This window comes from Paroedura picta, chromosome 13, assembly GCF_049243985.1.
Source record: "Paroedura picta isolate Pp20150507F chromosome 13, Ppicta_v3.0, whole genome shotgun sequence".
Lineage (NCBI taxonomy): Eukaryota > Metazoa > Chordata > Lepidosauria > Squamata > Gekkonidae > Paroedura > Paroedura picta.
This window is the reverse complement of record NC_135381.1, coordinates 12435353-12463133: the sequence shown is the minus strand read 5'-3', so window position 1 is coordinate 12463133 and position 27781 is coordinate 12435353. Positions and strand designations below refer to the sequence as shown.

General features: G+C 48.2%; 2 protein-coding genes across 8 annotated transcripts in view; one reads left to right on the top strand and one right to left on the bottom strand.

Annotated features, from left to right (window-relative positions):
• RASAL1 (RAS protein activator like 1) overlaps positions 1–10654 on the bottom strand; it is a 51921-nt gene extending 41267 nt beyond the window's left edge. For all 3 annotated transcript variants that reach the window (XR_013226230.1, XM_077308103.1, XM_077308104.1), the window contains exons 1-2: positions 10288–10654; positions 489–545 (exon numbers count right to left, since the gene is read on the bottom strand). Coding sequence is in view for 2 of the 3 variants with exons in the window: in XM_077308103.1 (XP_077164218.1) it covers positions 489–545; positions 10288–10352 (122 nt within the window). In the remaining variant the exon portion in view is untranslated. The remainder of the gene's footprint in view (positions 1–488; positions 546–10287) is intronic.
• A 105-nt stretch (positions 10655–10759) lies between these two features.
• Positions 10760–27669, top strand: CFAP73 (cilia and flagella associated protein 73). Of its 5 annotated transcripts, none has more exons than XM_077308576.1 (8): positions 10760–10885; positions 17315–17420; positions 18769–18873; positions 21803–22003; positions 22751–22972; positions 24594–24752; positions 25596–25726; positions 27192–27667. In XM_077308576.1, the coding sequence occupies exons 1-8, from the start codon at positions 10779–10781 to the stop codon at positions 27238–27240; spliced, it is 1080 nt and encodes a 359-aa protein (XP_077164691.1). In that variant the 5' UTR covers positions 10760–10778; the 3' UTR covers positions 27241–27667. The 5 variants fall into 5 exon arrangements, with proteins under 5 accessions (XP_077164691.1, XP_077164694.1, XP_077164692.1 ...); XM_077308577.1 differs by lacking the exon at positions 10760–10885 and adding an exon at positions 15660–15807; XM_077308578.1 differs by lacking the exon at positions 10760–10885 and adding an exon at positions 15815–15960 and having other exon boundaries at positions 27192–27665.
• Positions 27670–27781: the final 112 nt, after the last annotated feature.

Genomic DNA, 27781 nt, shown 5'->3' with positions numbered 1-27781 from the left:
GGTATGGAGTCGGGCTGCAGAGGTGTCTGTTATAGCCTTTGCGTCTTCTCTGTTGCTAGTCAGGAAACAGCTACTCTAAATTACTGCTAGCTGCAATAGAGAATAAAAAGATGAGGAACCTCAAGTAGGCCTCAGAGAGGTTATTAAAAATAGTAAAGAAATGCTTGGGAGAAGATATTGGTCCCGAGCAGGAGGTTGAAGAACAAAAAGAGAGGACCAAGGAATTTGTTTTAAATGCAAGGAGCAATGAAGGATAAAAACGGGTGACCAGAGATGGAGGAGAAAAGAAAACCAAGAGCTTGTGCAAAATGAAAGGAGAAGGAGAAAGGAGGAAGCACAAAAGGATTTATTGGCCTGTTTCTTATATTTATACCCTGCTTTTCTGACAACCATCTCCCAAAGTGACTTACATCAGTAGCAAGACTACACTGCTGTGGAGATGGAAAATTCCTGCATCCTGGCCCAGAAGCCGTAGCATTTTTACATACCTGGCCACCACCTCGTTGTCCACCTTGATGATGCAGTAAGGATCGCTGGTGCCAGACCTTCAGGAGCCAAAGAAAGAGGAGTGAGATTTCGTTATTGATTTTAGCATTTAAACAAATGAAATTCAAACACATTCTATATATCAGTGGAGGGAAGAAACCAACCAACCCATGGTTCTCCAGAGACGAGAAACACAAAAATTCCAGTTCCCTGTTAGATGAGTTAAAATGTTCCTACCAAGCGTAACAAAACCTGGATGTGCTTTCCAATAGTTAACAAAGTCCTTTTTTGCGCATTTAATCAATTGTTTTTTTTTAATTAAAAACATCTATAAGCTTGCCTTTCTCACAAATGACTGTGACTCAGTCTAGGCAAATCACAGAAGTAAGCCAACTTGCAACAAATAACCAAAACCGCAATAAATCCATAAAGATAATGTCCATAAGAGACCTCTGCTCCTCAGTAAAATTCAGTAGCCACAAAAATCATACCAAGACCTCAAACACGCTACTTCAAAGTTCAACCTTGCAGCATATATAGAATTGCTATTGATGGCCAGGAACTTCCTAAGTTAGTACCAGCACCTTGATCTTGTTACTCCAAAAGGTAGCCCCATAATAGAAGAATGCCACTCTCATGCACTTGTTCTGCACAGGTTGGAGTCAGAAGGGCCCACTAGGAAACCTAGGAAAGCCAGGCCAGATGTCTATCTTGTTTGGACTTCACTAGAAGCAACCATCTCTTCTCTTTCTTCCTTCCTGGAACTTGCCGAACTGACTTAGTTACAATGTGCACATTATGGGAAAGTACCCATCTCAGCTGTGGAATTTGCAATGTTGATGGGGAAGGGATATCCCATCAGGAACAAACTAAAATATCCTCTATCTCCAGTCCTCTCACCTTACCCCAAGCAGTCTATTTGCTCAATGTAACATCTGTCTAACAGCGTCTCCCTTGCTGTAATGATCCTTCTTGTGTTCTCCTGGAACTCTTTCCTGGTTAGATAACAGGTTTAGGCAGAGAACTGATAACCACACTCATCGGATTCCAAGCCATAGTTAAGTTTAATCTCTTCAGGTTATGTTCGCCCAAATTATTGTCCTTATTGGGCTTACATGACATAACCCTAAACCTCCCCCTCCAGGTACTTCACATGCCAAATTACCTATCAGATCAGATTTGACTATAACTTTTAACCAATCACCAATCAATTACATCACATTGTATCACCCTGTAAGGCAGTCCCAGGGCTGGCCTGGGAATTTCAAACAGTATATCAACCTCCACACAACCCCACATATATGTATTATGATTCCTCCACACCTGGCATTGCTTTCTACACCCAAAATTGTCAACCCCATCTCTTTGCTTTCTTGGACTCACCCTTCTCCAGGCCTATTTCCCTATTTAGCTAAGTGTGCGTGTGTGTGTGTTTTGCAGGACCAAGGACTGAGCTTGAGAGGCAGGATTGAAACAGGCAACGCAACTGACCCATGCGCTGCTAGATCCCAGCTGCAGGATCCAGTGGGTTGAAACCGAAACTGACCAATAGCACACACTGGCAGGAAAATCCATTGTTTGTGACTGTATATAAGTTGGGGTTTTCCAGGGGTTTCTCAGTTCAGTTTTGCCTCTTGTAACACCGTGCTGAGAGCCGGCTTGGTGTAGTGGTTAGGAGTGTGGACTTCTAATCTGGCATGCCGGGTTCAATTCTGCACTCCCCCACATGAAGCCAGCTGGGTGACCTTGGGCTCACCACGGCACTGATAAAGCTGTTCTGAGCGAGCAGGAATCTCAGGGCTCTCTCAGCCTCACCGAACTCACAGGGCGTCTGTTGTGGGGAAGGGAAGGCAACTGTAATCTGTTCGGAGACTCCTTCGGGTAGAGAAAAATGGCATATAAAAACCAACTTCTTCTGCAGTAATATCAGGGCTCTCTCAACCCCACCTCCCTCACAAGGTGTCTGTTGTGGGGAGAGGAAAGGGAAGGCGACTGTAAGCCACTTTGAGAGTTCTTCAGATGGAGAAAAGTGGCATAGAAGAACCAACTCTTCATCCTAATAAAGAACTGATCCTAATAAAGAACTGATTGAATTCCCAGCGGTTCTGGCTTCCTTGAGCCCATGGATTTAACAACCCCTTCCAACTCTATGGTTTTATGAAATACACGGGAAGGGAAAAGAACTCTCCTGCTAATATTCTGTTCCCAACAGCCAACTGCTTTTCATTTTGGTTGGAATCCCTCGAAGAAATGAAAGACAGGAATTCCCATCCTTTCAGGACCCCGGCTTTCAGTTCCTCTCAAATGTAACCAAAGGGCGGGAGCCGTAAACGAAAAAATGCAGCCCCACTTCCCTTCTGCTCCCCGCCTCATGTGTGGCTGAGTCTCGCCAGCTGGCATCCCTCTGAAACATGTTATTATGTCCAACCCACCCTCATTATTTATAGATTAATATCAGCCTGGATAGTAACTCAATAACTAATAACGGTAACTTGAGCCAGGGACTCGGCGTATTGAACTCCTAAAGGGATGGGTTTGAAAGGCCCTCCCTCAGAGAGATACCACATTGGCATTCAGAACCAGAACTGGGAACAAAGTGGGGCTCCATGAGGAAACACGGGGTGAGGGGTGGTGAGATGTACTAGAAGAAGAAGAAGAAGAAGAAGAAGAAGAAGAGCTGGTTCTTATATGTCGCTTTTCCCCACCCGAAGGAGGCTCAAAGTGGCTTACAGTCGCCTTCCCTTTCCTCTCCCCACAACAGACACCCTATGGGGTAGGTGAGGCTGAGAGAGCCCTGATATCACTGCTTGGTCAGAACAGTTTTATCAGGGCTGTGTTGAGCCCAAGGTCACCCAGCTGGCTGCATGTGGGGGAGCGCAGAATCAAACCTGGCATGCCAGAATAGAAGTCCACACTCCTAACCACTACACCAAACTGGCTCTCTACCCCGAAAGCTTCTTATCTAGCCCCAAATCTGAGCAATACACCACAGAACTGGGGCCTGTTTACCTCAACCACTTGGTATTATTCACAACAGAGGCATGGAACAGGAATTAGGACATGCCACACATCCCCCAGCCTGAAATTTCCATGCAGGCACACAGTTCCAAAGTGAGGGCTCTCCAGATGAAAGGATCCTTGGCAAGGTATGGTTAATCCCAATTGGAGTGCATGTTTCCCCTCGGATCACGGTCAACATTTCAAACAGGGCAATTCGGGCTTCAGACAGGCTAAGAATACTTAGAGGAGCCTTTCTAAGCATTTTTACCTTTGAGAAACTCCTGAAACTTTCTTCAGGCTTCATGAAACCCCAGAAATGGCGAGATCATGCAGAATATGGTTGCGAAGCAGAGCTGGGGACACGCCCATCCACCCGCTCCAGGTCCCTCATTGGCCGAGGGACGACGTGACATGACCATATGGTCCCTCATCCAGGTCCCTCATTGGCCGATTGGGCGAGGTCGACGTGACATGACCATATATGAAACCCCGGTTGAGAAAGCCTGCCACAGCATCCGGGTCTTGCCAGATGGGGGCTGAGGACTAGGGGATGCATGCTGCGAGTGGTCCCCACATCCAAACAGACTCCTTTAGGATACCAGAAGTGACGTGAGGAGCCCCTCTCTGCTTGCCTTCTCTTCCTCTTTAGCCTTTGCTTCTGTGGTTGGTTGAGGGCCATGACTGGGGTTTTTTGGTGCGTGGAGGGATTTGTATTCAAATATTTTCCCTGTATGCTCAGGGAGTTCCCCAAGGATGCAACCCCCTTGTGTCTAATTGGCCCCTTCCCTTGTAGTACTTATGGGACTGAGGCCCACAACAGTGGTAACACCAAGTGGTCGAGTGAATTTGACAGAATTCTGTGGGACCGCAGCCTCCTGTTAATTTTGGTTGCACCATTTAATGGTCCTCCTTTTGAGCAAGTGAGCACTCCACCCCCACCCCAACCTCCTGCAATCTTGTTAGCCAGCCTCTGAAACTAGCAACGTGAAGAGCCGTCACCAGATCCATGGAAACAGCAAAATGCCACAAGCCAGACTCGGCTCAGGAAACAGAAATATTCATCCCTCGGCTTTCCGCTGAAGCTGACCAAGAAGAAAGCCCGGGGGTGTTAAAGATAAACCAAGAGTCGCTTTTGCTCTTGGACTCCTGGGTTCAAATTCTGCCTGTGCACACAAAAACAAGCCTTGCTTTACATTAAGAACAGTTAGACAGATACCCCTGGAAAACTCTCAGGTAAAGGACTAAGCTACTGTCTTTTCTGTGTTTTTTCTGTGTTCCCCCCCCCCCTTTGTCCCTAGCATTGTGGCCACACTTCACACAATTAGAACTCCAAACCCATTATCTGACCATCTTTGGGGGGGGGGGTTAATGCCTGGAAGGAAAGAAGGAATAGGGACAGTCTTTTGGTCACTGCTGTGATGGAAAAAAAACATATATTCCATTCCAGGAAGGAAAAAGACAGGCACAATGGGAGCCCCTGTCTTTTTTTTCCTGGACCACACCTAGAAGCACCTGCAGGGATGGGAATTCCGAATTGGGCGAACGGCATGGGGGAATAACCCGTTTCTTATTCAGCACCATGACATCAATTAATGTCTACACCAAAATGTCTTCCTTTTAGGGCTAAGCAGCCCATCTGGAATTCTAATTACAGAATCACAACATCACATGGGGATCGCAGCCTCATTCACTCCAAGACTGTTAATCCACTATGTTACGCAGAAGGGCTCTTGTAAGAATTGCTGGCTTACTTTATTACTATGTGAACTCTCTCAGCAGACGGGCAGAGACTGTTGAAGCAAATCCTACGAAATCTCGCTCCACCCCAAATATCCTGCATCTGAGATGCTTTGAGGACCTGTTAGAAAGCCCACAGGATACATATTACCTGCCCCGAAAGTCTTGTTACATGAACCTCTGCTCCTAAGAGGGTCACACAAGCAGCCTGAGTTAGCCTAGCCGGGTTGGGGAAAAAACAGTTGTCTTCGAACTGCAGACAAACACACACTTACACCCATGCCCTGTTACAAAGGAGTTTTTGTGGCTGTGTTTTCCAAAACAGCTTGCCATGTGGCGTGGGGGAGCTGGTGCTGGGGGATGGGGGGGGGGGGAAGGTGCAAAAATTCAGCCTCACAGCTCCGCTCCACAGTTCACTGGTCACAATTAGGTATGAAACCGGAACCCGGAGGCACTTCCAAGCAGACTTAAGGGACTCCTTGGCAGGGACTCCATCCAACAAAGCCAGCCCCGACTCTTGAACAAAATTTGTTCTGCCTTTGAGGGGCCACTGGACTTTGGTAACACTGACGTGGCTTCCCCATCTGGTGTTATCGTGTTATGTAATGAATAAAACACTTTCCTTACTGAGAATACATTCTAATTTTGGTTAGCTTCCCCACCCAAACCAATGTATGCAGTTCAGCCCCATGCATGTCAGCTTTGAGAAAGGTCCACCGTCCAGTGGGGCTGAGTCTCAAAGAAGCGTCCACCCGGCTGCAATCTTAAAGGTAAAGGTAAAGGTATCCCCTGTGCAAGCACCGAGTCATGTCTGACCCTTGGGGTGACGCCCTCTAGCGTTTTCATGGCAGACTCAGTATGGGGTGGTTTGCCAGTGCCTTCCCCAGTCATTACCGTTTACCCCCCAGCAAGCTGGGTACTCATTTTACCGACCTCGGAAGGATGGAAGGCTGAGTCAACCTTGAGCCGGCTGCTGGGATTGAACTCCCAGCCTTATGGGCAGAGCTTTCAGGCGGCTGCCTTACCACTCTGCGCCACAAGAGGCTCTTTGGCTGCAATCTTAGGGGTCCTGCAATTACAGATGCGTCATTAAAAGCAACTGCAAAAAGTACAAGGTGATACGGAGGAGACAGCTTCGTGAAGGACTGGGACACCAGTGACTCCTAGTAGCTATATTCAGGTGGGTAGCCGTGTTGGCCTGAAGCAGCAGAACAAAATTCGAGTCCAGTGCCCCCTTTATTTTATTTTATTTATTATATTTATATACCCTCCTCCACGGAGGCTTTAAGACCACCCAAATTTTCTTCAAGTTATAAGCTTTCGTGTGCAAGCACGGCTTCCTCAGATTTAATGAAATGGGAACGATCCGTCCATGCTTACAGGTAAAGTGTGAGAAATAAATCAATATGCATCAAAACGAACATGTTGAACAGATCCCAGAACCAAACAGTTTATCAGGTTACCATTTGCTCGGGTTCCATGCCAGGTGAAAACATAGCGAAGGCAATAAATATGTCTTAATGGGAGATTTATGGGCAGATGTCTCTTTCATTGTGGAATGCTGAGAGCAATTAGCTGAGGCCCTGCTCTTACGTTCCATCCATCCATCTCCTCTCAAGCATGGAGACATACTGGCAGCTATGGTGACCAAAGGGAAGAGGCAGTCAGCCTCTGATCCACATCTGGGCCTGCCCTGGCCACTTTTTGTAACTGAGTCACCCGCCTGGGGCTCCATAGCTGGACCCTCTTCCCAACACCACATGCCATTTGGCCCAGAGTGGCAACTGAGGCATGAACTCATCTTTCAAAGTTGTGCATGCATGTGTGTGCTGTCAAGTTGCAACCACTTTCTTGTGACCCCATAGGGTTTTCATGGCAAGAGACATTCAAAGGCGGTTTCCCTTGTATTCTTCTGCACTGAGACCTTGGAATTTCTTGGTGGTCTCCCATCCAGATACTAACTGGCCGACCCTCCTTAACATCTGAGATCTGACCAGCCAGAAGTATGTAATACAATTTAACTGCTGCAGAATTTATTACGAGCAACAGTGGTCCCTAGAAAGTCACAAGACTCTCTGGGATTAGAATCATAGAGTCATGGAGTGGGAAGGGACCTCTAGAGTCATCTAGTCCAACCCCTGCAGAACGCAGGAAATTCAGAGCTACCTGCCCACCCACAGTGACCCCAGTTCCATGCCCAGATGATGCCTCCCCACCCCCACCCTCCAAACCAGAATCCCTTGCCAGCATGGCCTGGAGGAAATTCGTCTCCTGACCCCAAAGTGGCAATCAGCATTTCCCTGGGCATGCAAGAAATGGCCACAAGAGCCAAGCTCAGACACAATCCCTTCTGCCCACCCACTCACAATCTGCCTAAGTTCACAGAATCAGCATTAGGTTACAATGCCTCTGTTTTTATACACTCAGTATATTTGCCCTTCCTTGAAGGAACATGGGGAGAGGAATATTGTTTATGCCATTCTGATCCTCACAACAACCCTGTGAAGGTGGCTAGGCTGACTAAGAGTCACCTGGCGATGCATCCTGGCTAACAGCCATGATTCCAGGTTTCCCCCATTTCGGAGCATAACCTTTCCAACAAAAAGTGTACAAGTCCAGCTGGATCAGACCAACAAGCCTTCTAGACCAGCATCCTGTTTTCTACAATCTCCAGCCAAATTCTGTCTACTGCTTTTAACCACGAGCTTGATCCAAGGTGCCCAAAACAGCATAAGCTGGTTTCCTTCTCCTCTATTTTAGGTTCACGACAACCCAGAGCTGAGGCTGAGAAAGAAAGAAAGAAAGAAAGAAAGAAAGAAAGAAAGAAAGAAAGAAAGAAAGAAAGAAAGAAAGAAAGAAAGAAAGAAAGAAAGAAAGAAAGAAAGAAAGAAAGAAAGAAAGAAAGAAAGAAAGAAAGAAAGAAAGAAAGAAAGAAAGAAAGAAACGCTTTTGCCGTTGGCTGTCATTTGGAAAGAACTTCTGGAAAACAGGGCATGAAGTTAAGTTAAGACTTCATGCCCTCCATTTTTATGTTCTTGCCCTTGGTGTCTGGTATTTAGCAATACGCCGCTTCTGCACACGTAGATTCCACTGACTTTGCCAACCCATTGTAACTATTGTATTTTGTATACAATATAATGTACACCACCCTGAGCCAGTCCGCTGGGAGGGTGGTATAAAAGTCAAATAAGTAAACCCAGGCAACTGATTCTTGTCAGATCTCGGAAGCTAAGTAGGGTTGATCCTGCCTAGTATTTGGATGGGAGACCTCCAAGCAACGCCAGGGTCATGAGGCAGGCAATGGCAAACCACCTCCAAACCTCTCTTGCCTGCCTGCCAGACAATCCTAGGATCTTCTGGTTATACTGCACACATTTATTATTATTATTGTTATTATTATTTATTATTATTTATTATTAATTATTAGTTATTATATTGATAATAAGCCACCATTCCTGGCCTGCCACCTCACGGTGACTAACGGCAATAAAATTACAATAAAAATATTAAAAATTACAATCCTCCCCCTCCCCCAGAACCCATCCACATGGCTTACGATAAATAAAAATCAATAAATAGGCAACCGTGCCTAACAGATGAAGGCCTATTCTGTAAATATGCTGGTTTTTCCAGCCATCCAAAGTAACGTCCCTGAACTCCCACTGGCAGCAAAAGAGGCTGGAAGTTTAAACCGCTTAAAACATTCACTGTGAAAAAAATTTTGTCGTTGTTAGGTGCAAAGTCGTGTCCGGCCCATCACGACCCCATGGACAATGATCCTCCAGGCCTTCCTGTCCTCTCCCATTCCCCGGAGTCCATTTAAGTTTGCACTGATGGCTTCAGTGACTCCATCCAGCCACCTCATTCTCTGTCGTCCCCTTCTTCTTTTGCCCTCGATCGCTCCCAGCATAAAGGTTGAAAAATAAAGGTTGCCAATCTCCAGGTAGCACCTGGAAATCTCCCACTGCTACAAATGATCTCCAGATAACCAAGATTAGTCCCCCTGGAGAAAATGGCTGCTTTGGAGGGTGGACCCTGCTAAGGTCCCCTCCCCAAAAAATCTCCCCAAAATCCCCCCCCCCCAAAATCTCAGGGTTGGCAACTCTGGATGCACTTCCTGAATTGACCGCCTGTAACTTCATGGGGTGTCCCCGAATTCTCCTTGTGGCTGTAGAGGAAAGGGGAAAATTCATTCCCAACTTTCTCCACCCCGGGCATCATTTTATGAATATATGGAGCGCTCCCCTGTAGACATCCTTTTTTCCAAACTAAAAAACGCCCCACACACACACACACAAACACGAAGCTGCCTCCTACTGAATCAGACCTTCAGTGGCAAAGGTCAGCATTGCCGACTCAGCCAGGCAGCGGCTCCCCAGCATCTCAGCCAGAGGCCTTTTCCCCCATCACCTCCTGCCCTATCCCTATCACCAGAGATGCTCCTGGGGATTGAACCTGGAACCTTCTGCGTGGCCAGCAGATACCCCACCCCTGCGAGGGGGAGGAGGGGCCTGACTCCTGAAACAGGGGTAGTCAGCCTGTGGTCCTCCAGATGTCCATGGACTACAATTCCCATGAGCCCCTGCCAGCGTTTGCTGGCAGGGGCTCATGGGAATTGTAGTCCATGGACATCTGAAGGACCACAGGTTGACTATCCCTGTTTTAAACTCTTCCAGGAGACCCCCCAGAGTCCTCATCCCAAGGCAGGCCAGTTAGAAGCCTGGGAGGGGAGACGGGGAGGGTTGACCCCCTTAAGGGAGCTCAGGCTCAAACCGTGCGATCCCTACGGAGAATCCCTTGGAGTCAACGGGCTTAGAAAGGCGCAACTCTGTTCGGCCCCCTCCCAATGAAGGGACGGGACCCACGGATCTCCCCAGCCCGTACACACTGCGCGCAATACAGAAGCGCCGCGGGCATGGATGCGGCCGCGGGCGCCCTTGGGGCCAAGCCAGAGCCGGCCCCGCCCCGTCGGGTTCGGAGAAGCCGCTGCCTTCGGAACCGGGACGGAGCCTGGCGGGCAGCACCCCCTTCTCTCTCTCCCCCCCCCCCCGGGGTGCCACTCACACGTCCTTGGCGGGCAGGTCCCGCGCCTCCACCACGCGGAAGTGCAGCGAGGTGTTCCTGGCCATGCTGCCGACGGGCCGGGCTGGAGAGCGAGGGCAGCCGCTGGCTCAGCTCACTAGCGGCCGGCGGGAGTCATGAGCCCGGCAGCCCCGACGGCCAGGCAAGCGAGAGGCGGGAGACGCCGCCACCCACCGCTCCCTCCTGCTTCTGCAGCCGCGGCTCCGCCGGCAAAGCCTCCCAAGCAGGCAGGCAGGCAGGCAGGGTGGGCGAACCGGTCCGTCCAGCTGGCGATCCCCGGCGCCGAGTCAATCAGGCCGGCTCGCTCCGTGCGCTCTGCTCGCCGCCTGTCTGCCTTGCCCGGCCGTCGGAGGCGGCTACAGGTGGCTCGGGCGGAGGGGGTGGGATCCGGCGCCCCCTAGCGGCCGCGAGGGGGACTGCAAGGCTCCGACCGCGCTTCAGGAGGGGGGACGGGGCGTGACGAGCACGTCGGAATGGGGATGGATGTCCTGGGACGCGCGTTTGCCACGACGCTTGCAAAAGGCCAAGTCGGACGACGGCACGGATTGATCGGCTGGCTGTCGCTCTTCTCCCGAGCAGCGTGAGTCGCCATTCTTTCTTCCTACAACATACAGCCCTGCGAAGGGGGCTCGGGCGAGAAGGAATGCCGGCCAAGGGGCACCCCGGGAGCTTCTGTGGCGGAGTGGGGCTTTGCACCCCAACCCTAGCCCTGTGCTGTAGCCGCTACACTTAGGATTGCCAGCGTCCAGGAGGGGGCTGGGGATGTCCCGGAATCACTCCTCCTCCCAGCCTGCAGAGATCAGTCCCCTGGAGAGAATGGCTGCTTTTGAGACCGGGCCCTGTGGCATTAGACCCCACTGAGGGCTCTCTCCTCCCCCAACCCCATTGCCTCCAGGTGCCGCTGCTAAATCTCCAGGAATTTCCCAAACAGGAGTTGCCAAGCCTCGCTGCACCACACCAGCTCCGTTGAACGTGAATCTCTCTGGCCTATCAGTGCCCGTCTGGTCTCTCCCGACAGGCAGCGGGTTTTCAGGTCCTCAGGTGAAAGTCTTGGGCCTCATCCTCTACCTGTGCCTTTTAACTGGGGACGCTGGGGATTGAACCGGCCACCTTCTGAGTACAAAGCCTATGCTCTGCTGCTGAGGAGGGAGCCTGGTGGGCTGAACTGGAGTAAAACTGAAGTAAACAGGAAGGGAAGGGTCAGTTAGAAAACTGTTGTCCTTGACTGGTTCAACAGCATATAAAAGAGCTGACACAGTTGCCTGGGTGGAGTTGCTGTTATGTGAGCTTGTTCAGCTGGATGGGGCTGACGCAGAGCCCAAAAGCCAGGGTTAACGTTGGGTGTGACAGTGTGGTGGAGTAGTGGATAAAGGAGGCAGCCTCTAGCCTAGAGAGCCAGATAGAATTCCCCACTCCCCCTCCACATGCAGCCAGCTGGGTGACCTTTGGCCTGTCACAGTCCTATTCTCACAGATCAGTTCTCTCAGAGCTCTCCCAGCCCCACCTACTTCTCAGGATGTCTGTTGCCGGGAGAGGAAGGGAAGGCGATCGCAAGCCGCTTTGAGACTCCTTCAGGGACTGAAATGAAGGGTATCAAAACCAACTGCTCCTCCTCCTTCCTTTTCTGGCAATGGAGCCTATGTAGTTTAGTCTCTTTTCTCCAGCAACAACACCCAGTTTTGGTACTCCCTGCCCTGCAAAAGAAGCTTAGAAAGATGAAAGATCCAGCAATACATCTCCTGTGTTTTACTTGCACATTAAATAGCGGTGACCCTTAGTGGGGGGCATCCATTCGAATGTTTCCAAGAGTGGGAACCCCCCAGAGAAGACTTAATTGTAAAGCCGTCCCCTGTTGTTCATCCCTGCCATTTGCTAATGCAGGTGCACTGCCTCTAAACCTGGAGGCTCCATTCAGTGACCAAGACAAATGGTGCTGTCTAGGTCTAATACCCTTACCCAGGGGTAGTCGACCTGTGGTCCTCCAGATGTTCATGGACTACAATTCCCATGAGCGTTTGCTGGCAGGGGCTCATGGGAATTGTAGTCCATGAACATCTGGAGGACCACAGGTCGACTACCCCTGCCCTTACCCGTTCTTGCTAGAGAGAGAAGAAAGGGAGAGTGACCAGAAAGTTGCACCCAAGGATGTTTTAGGGCAGTGGTTTCCAAACGCTGTTCCGGGAGAACTAAATTAACAAAAGGCCTCCATGAGCCCAAAGTCCCCATTTGTAGAGGGAGGGGTTGCCTACTGTGTCTCTGCACGAGTCTGCAATGGGCATGCCTCATTCCAGACAGGAGAGATGCCCAGAACGATGACTCACACCCAACCTCAGAGGATGTACTTTTGTCCCTTTGTGTTTGGAAGCAGAACGATGAATGTAGGAGGGAGAGTGTCAGAGATGCTTCAGAGTCTCTTTCATAGCGACGGGCTTGGCAGGCCACACCAAAGGAGACCTGAAAAAAAAGCACCTTATGTTTCAGTCTTTTGAAACTGGAGATGACAGGAAGAAAGGGAATGGAAATCCACGGCTCGGCCTTGTGAAGATCTGACCAGCGTTTCTTCAAAAGCCTCTTGATGTGTCCACTAAAGGCAGCTGGTGATGCTCCGGGCTGTTTGAATTTGCTGTGTGTTTTTGGTTGGTTTCTTTTTGCTTTGTTCTGGCAGGCAGGGCAGCAAGACAGAGGTGGTGCTATGGGGACATGGTGTTTTGAATCGTTGTTTATTTATTATATATTCATATACCGTCCTCCCCTGAGGCTCAGGGTGGTTAGGGGGGGGGGCGTGTTTATTTTACCTCGACAAAATATTTGGGTTCCGGTTGCTAATTGAAATTCACATGGCAATCTGCAGTTGAAAACAAGAGAAGCGACCCGATGAAGGTGGAAGAAAGAGATCTGTAGGATCTGAACAAGCCAGCAAATAAAGTCAGACCAAAAGAAAAGACGAACTTTTGAACTGCCTTCCAGTGAAATCTTTGATCCTTGTTTTATCTCTGTATATTTTTCCACCCAAAGAAGGAAGATGCTTCAATGGCATGTTCTTACACATTAAACCTGTTCAAGAGACAGAACATTTCCCTCCAGGCCTGTGGGCAGCCCTGTTTGAAGCTACACTCCCCCCAAGATCTTTTGAGTGAAACAGGAATTTGAAGCAGAATTGAGAAGACATTAAGAAGAGTTGGTTCTTATATGCCGCTTTTCTCTACTCGAAGGAGTCTCAAAGTGGCTTGCATTCACCTTCCTTTTCCTCTCCCCACAACAGACACCCTGTGAGGGAGGTGAGGCTGAGAGAACCCTGATATTACTGCTCACAGTCAGAACAGCTTTATCAGTGCTGTGGTGAGTCCAAGGTCACCCAGCTGGCTGCATGTGGGGGAGCGGGGAATCAAACCCGGCTCACTGGATTAGAAGTCCGCACTCCTAATCACCACACTAAACTGGCTCTCAAGTGTAGTATACAGATCTCCCATTGAATCAGGAGTTTGGCCCTTCTTGGTAAAGCGATCCTCATGTGGTACCATGGCTAAGTGCTTCATATACGTTATTGACACATTGATTGTGATTCATAAAAAAGTAGCTGATAGCTGATTGCAACAGTTCTGGACGGTGGTATCTTGTAATGTAAGGGTAGTCAAACTGCGGCCCTCCAGTCTAGAAGCTCCAGATGTCCATGGACTTCAATTCCCATGAGCTGGCAGGGACTCATGGGAATTGTACTCCATGGATATCTGGAGGGCCGCAGTTTTACTACCCCTGTTTTAATGCAAAATTGTCAAATAAACAAGGTCCAAACTGGAATGACCTGCTTAGCTTCTATGGTCATCATTAGTTTGGGTTTAATTCCGGGGGGGGGGATGGGAGGACAATGAAAGAAAGAAAGAAAGAAAGAAAGAAAGAAAGAAAGAAAGAAAGAAAGAAAGAAAGAAAGAAAGAAAGAAAGAAAGAAAGAAAGAAAGAAAGAAATCCAAAATTGGAGACTGATGTGCCCTTCTTCATTGTGGAATTCTGCAAGTAGTAAACTGAGGCCACTGGAGAGCCCCAGCAGAGATTGACAGCTGTGAGACAGACAGCTTGCAAGGAGCTGGCCCATCTTTTGGAAGCAGAGCTCTGAAGCTTGGGTGCCTTTTCCTACAGTTTGGCAGCTGCCCACTGCAATTAAGAGTGCCACGAACAATGAGTGGAAAATGGATGCCGTCTGGAGGACAAACAGGATGCTCGCCACCTCATTTCCTCCTCCCGAGGAACCGTCAGAGGGCCAAGCGCAGAGTTGGGTGTAAACAGAACTGCGATGCTTCCTTCTTCCAGACAGCCAAGCCTCCTTGCATAACTCAAGGCCAGCCTCACAACAAGGCCATCCAATTGCCAGCTGGGGTGCGAATTTGACAGATCCGAGGGACAACGTTGCGTCTCTGCAAAAACACAACCAAGTTTTTGCCAGCGTTCAGGAAAAAAAAAACAGATAAAAAATGAGATTGGCACTGAAATCTGGCTGCGTAAGAATCCAAACATTCATTTAAACAAACAAACAAACACGCTCCTAGCTGTGCAAAATCTGTTTGGGAAATAAGTGGGCCTCACCGGGACATTTCTCTGAAGCTGGAGACGTTGAACGAGATGTTCGGTGGTGGTTAGACTGGGCAGGGATTTAGTGCTCTGGAGACATCTTTGCAACTCTCCTTGATCAGCCGAAGCAGAATGAATTATACAGACTAGGAGGACAAAAACACGACAGAATAAATTATGCAAAATAAGAGCAATCATGCTGGGTGGCTTCATTCCCGACACGTGTAGAGAAGATAACATTCAGCCTGTATTCTTATAGAGTTTTGTCCCCAGGTATATATCTGAACCAATATTTCCACAGACAGTGGTCTTTTAACCACATCCTTGCTGAATCTAAAACAGCAAACATCACTTGTGTGATGTAAATTACATCCAAGGCACTGGGCAGAATATTATATGGAACTGGTTTATGATTTTTATCTCCCGCTAATTGTGCTTTGCCTTGGGTCCTGATTTCAGTCATCTGGTTCATATTTTGTTTTGGGTGCTTTGCTTCATTGCTGGTAGGCAGCAGGTATGCACTCCAGCAGCAAACAAAAATAAATCCCTCTTCCTACCTCCCCTTCCAGTTTCTTTGCAAGGCTCCAGTCCTGTGTGATGAACAGAATCCCATCTGTTGCAGCGGCCCTGAAACACCCTGCTTCACTATGTAGGCAATAAAATAAAATATTTTTCTTAGGGATTCCTGCAACACACACACCCTCTTGGATGGAGTAAAAAAGTGCCCCCCCCCCAAAAAAAAACACATCGGTGGCCCAATTGCTACACTCTGTCCCTCCGCTGCCGCCCCCTCCGGCCGTAGGCTCGCCGCAAGCTGCAAAAAGAAAAGTTTCCAGCCCTTGGAAAACCTCTCGGACGCGTGACCATGGCAACAGAACGTTGTGCTGCTCGTCTCCGTGGCAACGGGCAGGCGGGGCTCGCGCGCCTCCGGGGAGAAAGGTTAGCAAGCTGCCGGCTTCCTCGGACCTTTGCAACATGCTGGACGAGGCGGCCGGGCGGGCGCTCAAATAGCGCTTTGGCCGCGGAACGAGCGATGGCGTCGGATTTGGAGGAAAGAGTGCGGGCGGCTTTCCGCGACAAACTGCTGCTGGTGTAAGATTGGGGAGGGGGGCGGGCAACGGGGTTGCGACGCCGGTTCTGCTCGGGAGAGGAAACCCTGCTTTCTGCGCGCAGGGCCCAAGCATCTCCCCGTGACGCGCGGCAGGCCCCACCCTTGTCTGGCCGCACCTGCGCCATTGCACACGCTCATTGGATAACACGTTTTGCATGTCCGCACACACACACACACAGCTTCAGTGTAGACGGGAGACTGGAAGAAAACGCATGGGAGCAACTTTACTTTCCACAGTAGCAAACGGATTTTTCCAAGAAGCCCGTGAACAGCAGTTTCTCTCTGGCAACTGGAATCCGGTGGCCCGCTGCCTCTGAACACTTCGGTTTCTCCATCTTCCTTCCTAGCTGTTGATCGGCTTTCATTAATGCGTACAATCTCCTGAATGGCCACCTCAGACTGGTCATATGTGATGGCAGCGGATGTCATAAATTAATTGCCGTTTGTCCGTCCTACCTTGTAGGGGTGTTGTAAGCCCTATTGAGATCTATTATTGATTGGATTTTTAGACTACCCTCCTGGGGAGCCGGTTCGGAGCAGTGTACAAAGTTGTCCACACAACAGAGCGTTCATCTGTCTGGAGCAGCAGAAAAAAGCAAGATCGGCAGGGTGGGACAAGAGGCAGAACTGAACTGAGAAACCCCAGGAAAAAAAAAAACTAATTTATATACAATCACGAACAATAGATCTTCACGCCATTGGTCAGGTTCAGTTTAATTTCTGTGAAAGAACCCTTGCATAATTCTATGCTTGGGGATCCCCACAACACGAGGAACTGTATTAAAGGGTCGCGGCATTAGGAAGGTTGAGAACTGCTGATTTAGAGTATCATCAGTCTAGCTGATGTACTGGATGTGTCTTCTCTGCATGCAGGTTCATGTATCCATATACATCAGCTAATTTCTCAGCATGTGATGGCCAGGTAGGTGAGCACATGAACCTGGCTTTACCAACAATCACTGCATGGTTGATTCCAGGGGTAGTCAAACTGTGGCCCTCCAGATGTCCATGGACTACAATTCCCATTACAATGCTGGCAGGGGCTCATGGGAATTGTAGTCCATGGACATCTGGAGGATGACAGTTTGACTACCCCTGGTTTATTAGATGGAAATTCTGTTTGTGCTGCTTGACCCGGGACGGCCCATTCGGACATGTAAGTTTTCATGCCCATGTGTTTGTTTGAAGCTCCCTTATACCGATCCACCATGCCACCAATTAGAATGCCAGCAGCTCTTCATTGGTTGTGGCAGAGGAATGTTTTGAGTTTCAATGCATTAGGGGAAAGTGCACAGCACAAAGAAGGTTGTTGTGACCTTTGTGCATTTGTTCCAGGACGATCCCTGAAAGAGAAGATGACCTTTTGCCCACTGGTTGCTGCCTGCTGGAGAAACGGAGAGAGCTAGCAGCGGTGGAACAAGCTCTGCTGGCCCAGAAAGAGGTAATTACGCTGCTGTTAAAGAACCAGGTTGAAAAGGATCTACAATGCCGATTTCGGTTGCTGATGGATGTGTAGCAATTAAGGGTCTTAGGTGGAGGTGTAAGATCTGCATTAGTAGAGCTCTGCCCTCATTCTGCCTGAAAATCCATTGTCATGCATTTTCTTTAGGGCAAGGTTGTCCTGAAGTCACAATTCAGTTAAAAATCCCCATCAACCCTTTAATGCTAAAATTCTGAGAGTTGTCTGAGAAGGCGTGACCATTAAACCAGTGGTGCAAATATACTGTACGGGTACATCAGGTATGGGTGCTTGTAAGTTTTGTGCTTCATAAGAATTCTCTGTTTTCAAAATAAGAAAGAGGTTACAGGAAGAATCCAGAAATCCCAAAAAGTTCAGGTATTCATCCCAGCAGTCTTGCAACTCTCCTGTCGGTCTACGCTTAACCGGGTTTGTTTAGTTTGGCCATTGTGGCAAGTTCTCGAAGTTTCATAATCCATGAGTCTGTAGAAGGAAGTTGTGTCGCTTTTTTCATCCAGTTTAGTAATGAAAAAGGGAGAGAAGTGCCGTCTGCACAGCATCCCAGCTAGAGCAATATCTGCAGTCCAGTAACTTCACATTTCTTGCACACTTTGGGATGGTCCTGGCATTACCACTGGACTGCAGCTTGCCCCCATCTCATCCTCATGCCATTAATAACTGACCTCTGACCAAATCATTGCCAGTGAAGTTTTCATGACTTGGTCACTAATGTCTGCCTATGAATAGGAATACTAAGATTTCAGAGGCCTAAAGGGCATTGCATATAAGGCTTTGGGGAGGGGTAGGTCTTTCTAAAGGTAAAGGTATCCCCTGTGGAAGCGCCGAGTCATGTCTGACTCTTGGGGTGACGCCCTCTAGCGTTTTCTTGGCAGACTCAATACAGGGTGGTTTGCCAGTGCCTTCCCCCGTCATTACCGTTTTACCCCCCAGCAGCAAGCTGGGTACTCATTTTACCGACCTCGGAAGGATGGAAGGCTGAGTCAACCTTAAGCCTGCTGCTGGGATCGAACTCCCAGCCTCATGGTTAGAGCTTCAGACAGCATGTCGGCTGCCTTACCACCTTGCACCACAAGAGGTCTTTCTACATGTTCTTTAAACTTTACCAGAAAATACTAGTACAAACCTTTAGAAGAATAAGAGAAGGACTGGTTTTTCTGTACCCCGTTCCACTACTGCAGAATCTACATACTATTTTACAAAAAACAAGTGCTGAACCGTACACAGCCTTCTCCTTGCTGATGGAAGACCCTTTCGCAGGACAATAAAATCAGACCAACACGGCTACCCATTTGAATCTATCCTTTTGCAGGAGTTTCAGATGAAGATGGAGAGCCTGCAGCACCGTCAGCAGGAGCTGGAGGGCAAGGAAAAGCAGCTCAAAGAAGCCCTCTTGAAGTTTGACAAGTTCCTCAAGGTCTGACAGAGGAGGATGGCTATTTGCACTGAGGGTGGGGAGAGAAGGGTTGGGGGGCTGGTCTAAAAGTAAGACTGGCCTGGACCAGGCCCTGGCCTGGTGGAATGGTCCCCCCGGTGAGATCAGGGCCTTTCAGGATGTTCAGGAGTTCCAGAGGGCCTGTAAAACAGCTGTTCATTGGTATGTTTTATTTTGTTGTTACCTGCCCTGAGCTAACCGGGAAAGGTGGGCTATAAAAACAAAGAATCATCATCATCATCATCATCATCATCATCATCAGTGATTAGCAATTAGCGATAAGGCTACATTTATGCAATAAATATTTGAAAGTCTTTCAGAAGAATAACTTAATAACTTTTAAAAATGCTACAGTTCTTGTCAGTCATTCCTGGGGGCTTATTGCATTCATACCCCCTCCCCTCCAGGGAACTCAAGTTAGCATTGCGATAGTTCCTGGGTCTCCTATCTAGATTTGGGAATTATACATGGAGCATCAGGTTGCACGTTTGTTTATTATGCATTTTTTAGGTTATGCCTCTCCAAAAATGGTCTCCGGGCAGCTTACATAAGAGTGTAAAACATATCAAATACAGATGCAAGTAAAATTAGCTTTAAGCTAAAACGAGAAAGCTAAAATCCTTACTGTAATTGCTCCGTCCCATAAACCGCCTGATGAGCCAGGCATGACAATCATAAAGACCTACTGTAGGGCTTGGCTCAAGATGGGGCGGTAGCTCCAGATGCAGGGTAGGTGGGGGGCCGAAAAAGTTTCCCCTGCAGGGCCAGTAGTAGCTCCTTGGGGCCATGTCAGGAAAGCATTAAGCTGGAATTGCTTAAGTCCCTTCTCCCTGGGATCACTGGTCCCGATCTAAATTGGACCCTCGTTAACCTTAAAATATAAGTTTCAACATGCAACTCCCAGTCCCCGGTCATGCCCAGTTTAGTGAGATCCTGGACTACCTGTAAACAATGTAATTTGTATTCAAGTGCTAATATCATATGATAATTGGAAAAGCCAGGAAAGGAGCTGTCTTCCATCTCCCCAAATAACTACACCTAGGATTGCTAATCTATCGAAATTCATCTATAGCTGAGCCTTACAAAAGCTTGCTGTGCAGGTATATTTAGAGGAATCCTAAGGTGACCTCCTCAGAATGAAATTTTGTTTCCTTTAATGATGCTTCCTGCCAGGGAAGTCCTTTGAGAATTGCAGCCTTGCAGTCTCTGCATGCCCCGTTACCTCCTGCAGCAGATCACGCTGCCTTGAAAGACATGGCTACAGAAGCCAGTTGAAACACTAGGTTTTTCCTTGAACTATAGAATTGGCAGTCATTGCCTGCCTGGACTTCTGGGAGCTCAGCTGGAAGCAGTTCGGAGACCTTGTAAGCTGTGCTTTCACATGATCTTTTCAGAACATAAGAAGAGGCCTGCAGGCTCAGACCAAAGATCCATCTAATCCGGCATCCTGTTTCCCATAGAAACCACCCCAGTATTTCAAACAAAACTCACAAGCAAGACAGGAAGGTAGGGTTGCCAGCTTTGGGCTGGGAAAAACCTGGAGGGTGGACCCTCAAAGGGTGGATCCAGGACTGGGTGTGATTTGGGGGGGAGGGACCTCCATGGAGCATAATGCAATGGAGTCCCCCCTCCGAAGCAGCCATTTTCTCCAGAGGAACTCATCTCTGTCGCCTGGAGATGAGCTGTAAAATCAGGGGATCCCCAGGTCCCACCTGGAGGTTGGCACCCTACATGAAGACCTCAGCTTTCCTCTGTAGCGTGTGTTTACTTCACAAACAACAGATGAACTCTGCCTCTGTTTAGCTGTTATGACAAATAGCTTAATATAGTAAAGAAATGCAAATTTCATCAAAGGTTGTTTAATTCTTTAGGGATCCTGTAGCGATCCTCTTGGAGACCTTTTGTGGATCTAGGCTAGTGAGGATCTAGGAATCTTTTTGGAAATTCAGCGATCATCATCACATCCTGTGGCAGTGAGTCCCCTTAGTTAGCCATCACACTAAATCGTGGTCAGCATCCAGACATTCGTGCATAGAAGTCTTGTGCCGTCCCTCCCTGTCCTTACGGTTCCTTCCACCCTCTGGGAAGATCATTTGGGTTGTGAGATCTTTGCACTGACAGTTGTGGAGGCCAGTGGGTGGGAATGACAAACAAATTCATCCCTTTCCCGAGTGGAATTGTGCTTGCCCTTTCTCATTCCACGCCTTCCCCCCACCATGCAGTTATCCCCCTGCATGGAAATCGCAGCCTTTGTAGAAATCTCTGCTTTCCGTGCCCAGCACGGTAGGATTCAGCCCAATGTTTCCTTTCAATGGCAGCTGTCGCCAATCTGATTCAGAACAAAACAGGAGTCCAGGGGCACTTTTAAAGACCAGCAAAGTTTTATTCGAGATACAAGCTTTTATGTTTGTCTAAAAGGTGCCACTTGTGGGCCTCTTGTGGCGCAGAGTGGTAAGGCAGCCGTCTGAAAGCTTTGCCCATGAAGCTGGGAGTTCAATCCCAGCAGCCGGCTCAAGGTTGACTCAGCCTTCCATCCTTCCGAGGTGGGTAAAATGAGTACCCAGCTTGCTGGGGGGTAAACGGTCATGACTGGGGAAGGCACTGGCAAACCACCCCGTATTGAGTCTGCCATGAAAACGCTGGAGGGCATCACCCCAAGGGTCAGGCATGACTCGGTGCTTGCACAGGGGATACCTTTACCTTTACTAAAAGGTGCCACTGGATTCAAGCTCTGTTCTGTAGCTTGCCAACATGGCTACCCACCTGAATCTCTCTGTTTGATTCTGTGATTCCTGTTTTGATAATCAGGTTACTTCTTCCCGGGAAGCCCCTCCTCCGGTTGGTGAGCCACCACGTGGAAGGGAGAGGTCAGGGAAGATATGGCGTGACTCCTTGTTACCTTCCCCTGTAGGACAGCGATGCCAAACGTGGACGGGCCCTGCGAAAAGCCGAGGAAGAGCAGCAGGAAGCGGCCAAGAGAGGAGACGAAGCGGAATACCTCCAACAGGAGATCGCCCGGCTGCTTTCCTTGAAGGAGAAGCTGAGGCAGCGTCTGGAGGCCCACAAGCCCTTTCCTGAATACCTGCAGAAAGTCGTAGAAAAGGCAAAGCAGGTGAGAGGGCTGAGCAGGGGAGCCTGCACTAAGATGCCTGAAGAAATGCCCTGAAATAAAAAAAAATTTCAGTGCAACCCAAAGTCTGCAGGCAGGAATTCTGTAATTGATGGTTATTTTTCCTCCTCAAGCTCCACAGCAGATGTCAGGTGGTACCAGAGACCTGTAACAGGTAGCGCCAGTCTGTGAGCAGCTGAGCATGTCTAGAGACTGCAGGAGCAACCCTGGTTGCCTCCACTGCTGCCTTTTGGCAATAAGGGCACCTCTGGATTGTTTCTGTTTTATGTGAACCGCCCTGAGCCTTCGCTGGAGGTATATAAATATAATAAATAAATCTGGTGCAAAGCCTTCTGTTCTAGTGACAGCCAGCAAATTGCTTCAGTGGTGACCACAGCAGCCTAGTAGGCATCGTCTCCCCCAGTCGAGTGTGTTCATTCATTACACAGCTTCTCGCTTCCCAAAAGGGAGGGTGCTAGCAGGGAAGGAGGGCAATGCTTTCCTGCTGATGCCAGGTTCCTGGTGATGGTACCACTTTCTTATATTCTAGGCTACCCTCCTGGGAAATGAAAGAAATGCCCACCGGGTTCAGAAGCTGCAACAAGCCCATTGAGGGCAAATCTCAATCTGCATGTGCTAGAATGCTCTGGCTGTCACAGGTCGAACTGAATTGAAGGGACGGGTCTCTGTGATTTCAGGGCAACGACCCACATGCCCGCTGCCTGTTTTATTTTGGCTCCCCCACCTCAGTTTCAGGAAATCCCGGAGCTGATCAGCCGTTTCCAGACCCTGATTGCCACCCAGGCCAAGCTGGCCCAGAGGGAGCTGGTGAATCGTGAAGCCCTGGAAGAGGAACACGCCCGCCTGCAGAAGTACTTGGAGGAGAGCAGCAACCAAATCTTGCGGCAAAACAACCAGATTGCACAGATGCAGGCGCAGCTGGAACAGGCCCAGATCAGGGTTCACGAAGGGGTAGGATGACTCAACCTAGGTCGTTTCTGCATTGAACTTTTGCGGCAGTCTGGCATGCAAACTGCAACAGGCTTTGTAGGGCATCCGCACAACACTGTTTAATCAGAGGCTCTTGGCTGGTGAGTGGCAGAAAGCTTGAGGGAGTGGAGATGGATGGAAGCAGTGTTTTGTGTTGACCCTTCTGGCTGCGTAACTGGAAGTGAGATGACTGCGGTTCTCTATGCCTCTGTTGTAAAGACCATAGATATCAGGGGAATTCCTAGAGCAGGCTTTCTCAACCAGGATCTCGTGAAACGCTGGGGTTTCTTGACAGTCCTGGAATGGATGGGAGTTAATTCATTTTTTAAATTATTTTTTAAAATTTGTTAAACATTTAATCAGGTGATATGGCCATATATGGTCATGTTGACCTGTTCCCCCCCCCCTCCAAAAGCCAATGATGGATTTGGAGGGGGTGAGAAAAGGGCGGGTCCGAATGGGTGTGTCCACAGTTCTGCTTCCCCACCATATTCTGCATTTTTGCATCACTTCTGGGGTTTCTCGAAGCGTGAAGAATGTTTCAGAGGTTTCTCAATGCTAAAAGGTTTGAGAAAGTCTGTCCTAGAGCATCACACAAGGTCATGATTTCACTTCCAGATTCCTAGGTAGAAGTGACGTTGCAGCATCTCTTGATACAGCCCCCTCCCCTTTTCCCTCCGTCTTGCCATTAAGCAGCACTGGTGGGCTTCCCACCCAACCCCCAGCAATGGGCACCTTACAGCTCTACCTAGTGATCTGGTTTGAAGTGATCCAGGGCAGGTGTAAAATTAATGCCTGGGATGGATCTACATCAAACCTGTGGGAGCTTTTCCTCTGGCTCTCTTGCTGCTGAGCAGTTTGTTTGGAGCACTGAATCATAGAATCATGGAGTTGGAAAGTCCAGCCCCCTCTAGAACGCAGAAAATTCACCACTGCCCACCACAATAACCCCCAATTCCATGCCTGGATGACGCTCCTTCTCCCAAAACCCTAGAATCGCTGGCCAGTTTTGCCTGGAGGAAATTGGCCTCCTGACCCAAAAGTGGTGATTGGCGTTTCTCTTGGTGTGCAAGAAAGAGCCTCAAGAGCCAAGCATGGACACAATCCCTTCTGCCCACCCACTTACAATGGGTCCGCTGGAACACAGTCAGTGCTAGTTCAAACAGCTTGGGGGCAAAGGGCCATCAGATTATGAGAGAGGCCCATGGCTGACTCTCCCCTCCTAGTGAGAAATCCAACCAGATGGGACTGCTTCTTGTTCCCGTCTGACTGAATGCCATCAAAAGCCGGCAAAGACACCAACACGGCCCTCAGCCTGAAAATATTGTCCATTCCTGGCCTGTAACATGGGGGAATTCTAGGACAGGTTCTTGTTGATGGATAACATCTGATTCTTTATGTGCAGCAGGCACAAATCAATAGCTATCGCCTCTCCCAGCATGGACTATCGAGGCTTTGTTAATGACTTTCTACCTGCGAGGGAGTTATTGCTGGCACAGGCTCACAATACAGCAGCTTTGGCCACGCTAAGGCGCACCCCAGGAGGTCAATTGCAAGCGGCAGTGTTCTTACTGGACTCCCTGTTCTGTGTCTTTCTCTGCAGGAGTCCGTCTGGAACAGAATCCAGAACACAGCTGCCGAGAAGACCTTGGAGGTGGGGCAGATCAGGCTGGCAGCTTTGAACCTCTTCCAGATGGTGGCCAAGCACAGGAAACGGCCGGCCGAGGTGGCCCAAGAGGACACGGAAGCTCAACTGGAGGCGGTCAGTGTCCTGCGTACTCTGCAGAAGGGCCCATGGTTCCGCGAGTTGCACAGAGGCTCTTTCTGCAGAATGTTCTGTGTCGGATCCTCTTCTTTCTCATTATACAAATGAGCAGAGCTGCGTAGAGAGACCTGCCTCAGGTGCTAGGCTGCTGTTGCCAGAGCTCAAGAAAGATCTGCGATTTGATTCATGGATGCAAGCTGTTTCGCGCCATTACTCTCAGTGACGGTTGGCGAGCTCTACGTGCTTTGTGCTGCATCACCCCACCCCCCATCCCTGCACCCAGACAATCCAAATTCTGCGCCCTGTATAAATTCCTCAAGGCAGCCATGCTTGCGTGACCGTTTGGTATAATTAATTCTGCTTTTACCAACCATGGGGGTGGGGGGAGCTATTCAGGACACCAGATTCTGGAAATCCTCTCTCAAACCAGGGGAAGATTATCATCAGGCACCTTGCTAGGTTTGAACCTGTATCAGGCATAGACTGTTTGCTTCTGGGCATATTTGCGCAACATTAAGGGCTAGTAACTTGCCAGCTTTTTTATTCAGAAAAGTCTATGTCTCAGTGATAAAGGCTGCACTTTGAATGTAGGTTGTCCCCAAGTCCAGTCCCTGGTAGGGTTATTAGAGGTGCAGGTGAGGTGTTGCCACTGAGAAAAACCCGCATCTCTAGTTGCTGCATCTCACCTGTGCAGGCGGAGGCAACTGTTGTGTTCAAGTTTTGTAGGTGATGATGTTCCCATTTAACAGTTGGGTTAGATCTGTGGAACCAGTTTTCTGGTTATATGGCTGGAAACATACCCAAGTAGCATACGCTGACAATACGTATTACTTCATCCAGGTCAAGCTGTGTATGGTAGATTTAATCGACATGCGGGCTGATTTATGCAAAGGGGACCCACCCTCAGTTCCTCAGCCTGAGCTGGCAGCCACTCCTCAGTCTGAGCCCAACAAGACACATCCAACATCTAGGTGAGTAGACACGTCAGCTGCTCCTGTTTCTGCCAGTATGTGATTCATCTCAACAACAAATGGCCAGTTGTCTGCTCTGCCTTTTCTTCAAATTATAGGGAGTCAGGGAAGACCTACAATTTGCAAAGCTGGGTAGTAACTGGTAGAGCTGTGGGTGGGGAAATGTTCTGTGGAAGCACGGACAACTAAAGATTCAGCTTCCGAGAAATGTTAGCTTTTATCTTCCTGGTTACCCCCAAAGTACAACACAGTTACTTTTGAATTCAGAAGAAACTTATGGGGAAAAAAAGGAATATTTGGGGTGTACTGTTGCTTACCTGATCAATACTCTTGAGGTAATTTTGGAATGGAAGGTAAGGGACAAACTCAGAAGGTAACTTCTTGTAATAATGGGTGATTTGAACTACCCTCATATTAATGCTCCTTAGAAGGCCAGATCCTGAAGATGAAACTTAAATACTTTGGCCACCTCATGAGAAGGAAGAACTCCCTGGAGAAGAGCTTAATGCTGGGAGCGATTCAGGGCAAAAGAAGAAGGGGACGACAGAGAATCAAGTGGCTGGATGGAGTCACTGAAGCTGTCGGTGCAAACTTAAATGGACTCCATGGAATGGTAGAGGACAGGAAGGCCTGGAGGATCATTGTCCATGAGGTCACGATGGGTTGGACATGACTTCACACCTAACAACATATTAATGATTTAATTGTATATTGTCCTAGCAACCAGTTGTAGAGAGAAAGTATTTCAATCATGTCCCCCTGCCATTCTTTTCTTTTTTTGGGTAACATCCAGCCTGATTAACTTAATGCTTACATGTTTGTTTTATGTTATTTGGCTGTTCTTATTAAAAGTATTATATAGATAGCATTCTTGATTTTGGAATTTGCATTCGAACCAGTATAGCTGTAAACAACTCATTTATGCTGCAGAACTGGAAAATAGTGAAATAGTAAAAATGCAGATTTTAAAAAGAGAAAATCTGAGAAATTATAGGCCACAATCACTTGATGGGAATAGTTAAAGAAGAAAAAGCCTTGTCAACAAGCATGGCTTCTACAAAAAGCTCAATGTTTGGTGTTCAAGGTTTATCCACAAATACGTGGGATGAGGATGAGCCAGCTATTACAGATGAACTACTATGGTTTGGAAAGTTTCTCATCAAAGGATCCCAAGTAAATTTAGCAGTCACGGGATAAAAGGATGGGATTTAGGGAAGGAATAAATGCTTAGTTCTCAAATGGGAAGGTTGTGACTCTTCACAGGGAAGAATTATCAATGAGCAACCTTTAACAACTTTTATTCAGTCCTCTCTTTCAGATCACCTTTTCTTCTCCAATGGGCCAGGTATCTTCCAGAAATACTAGCAAGGCTTTTTATGTTCACACTTGAGCAGGAGACAAACATGTAAGTTAAAGTATGGCAGATTCATAAAATCTTTCATCAATTTACTTCTTTTCTACCTAGGGCAACCACGTCACTCTCTACACGAAAGACTAAATGGACACCAACCTAAAAAACGGCAGCTTTTAAGAAATCAATGTGTGAAGAACTATTTTGATCTCCCACGATGCACTGTGACACTCTGCCAGCATTCTTAAAAGAATTTCAACTGCTGAATTAGACTTTTATCAAGAAACATTGTATTCACCAGGGTCTGAATCAAAATCCAGCTATTTCTCTCCTGCCAATCATCTTAGTCAAACAAGGAACACTATGTTGTCTCACAGGACTATGGCTATGATTTTCAGAGAGATTATGTTGAATACACTTGAGTTTGCCAGAAATATTCTGGATTCCAGTGTTTAAAAAAAAAGTTTATAATAGCAAACAAGTTAACCATTATTGGGAAGGAAGGCAACATGTAGGTTTATTAAAGAGTGATATGTCAGATTGAGGCCCACTTGATTTGTTTCATTGTCAATTAATATGATCTTACAGTTCATACTAGGAATTGTTACTGTGGTGGAAGACACTGTGTGCATGTTTGTGGAGACCCAGGCTCCCATCTTCGTTCACCCATAAAACTCATTTGGGTGACTCCAGGCTTTAGCCTA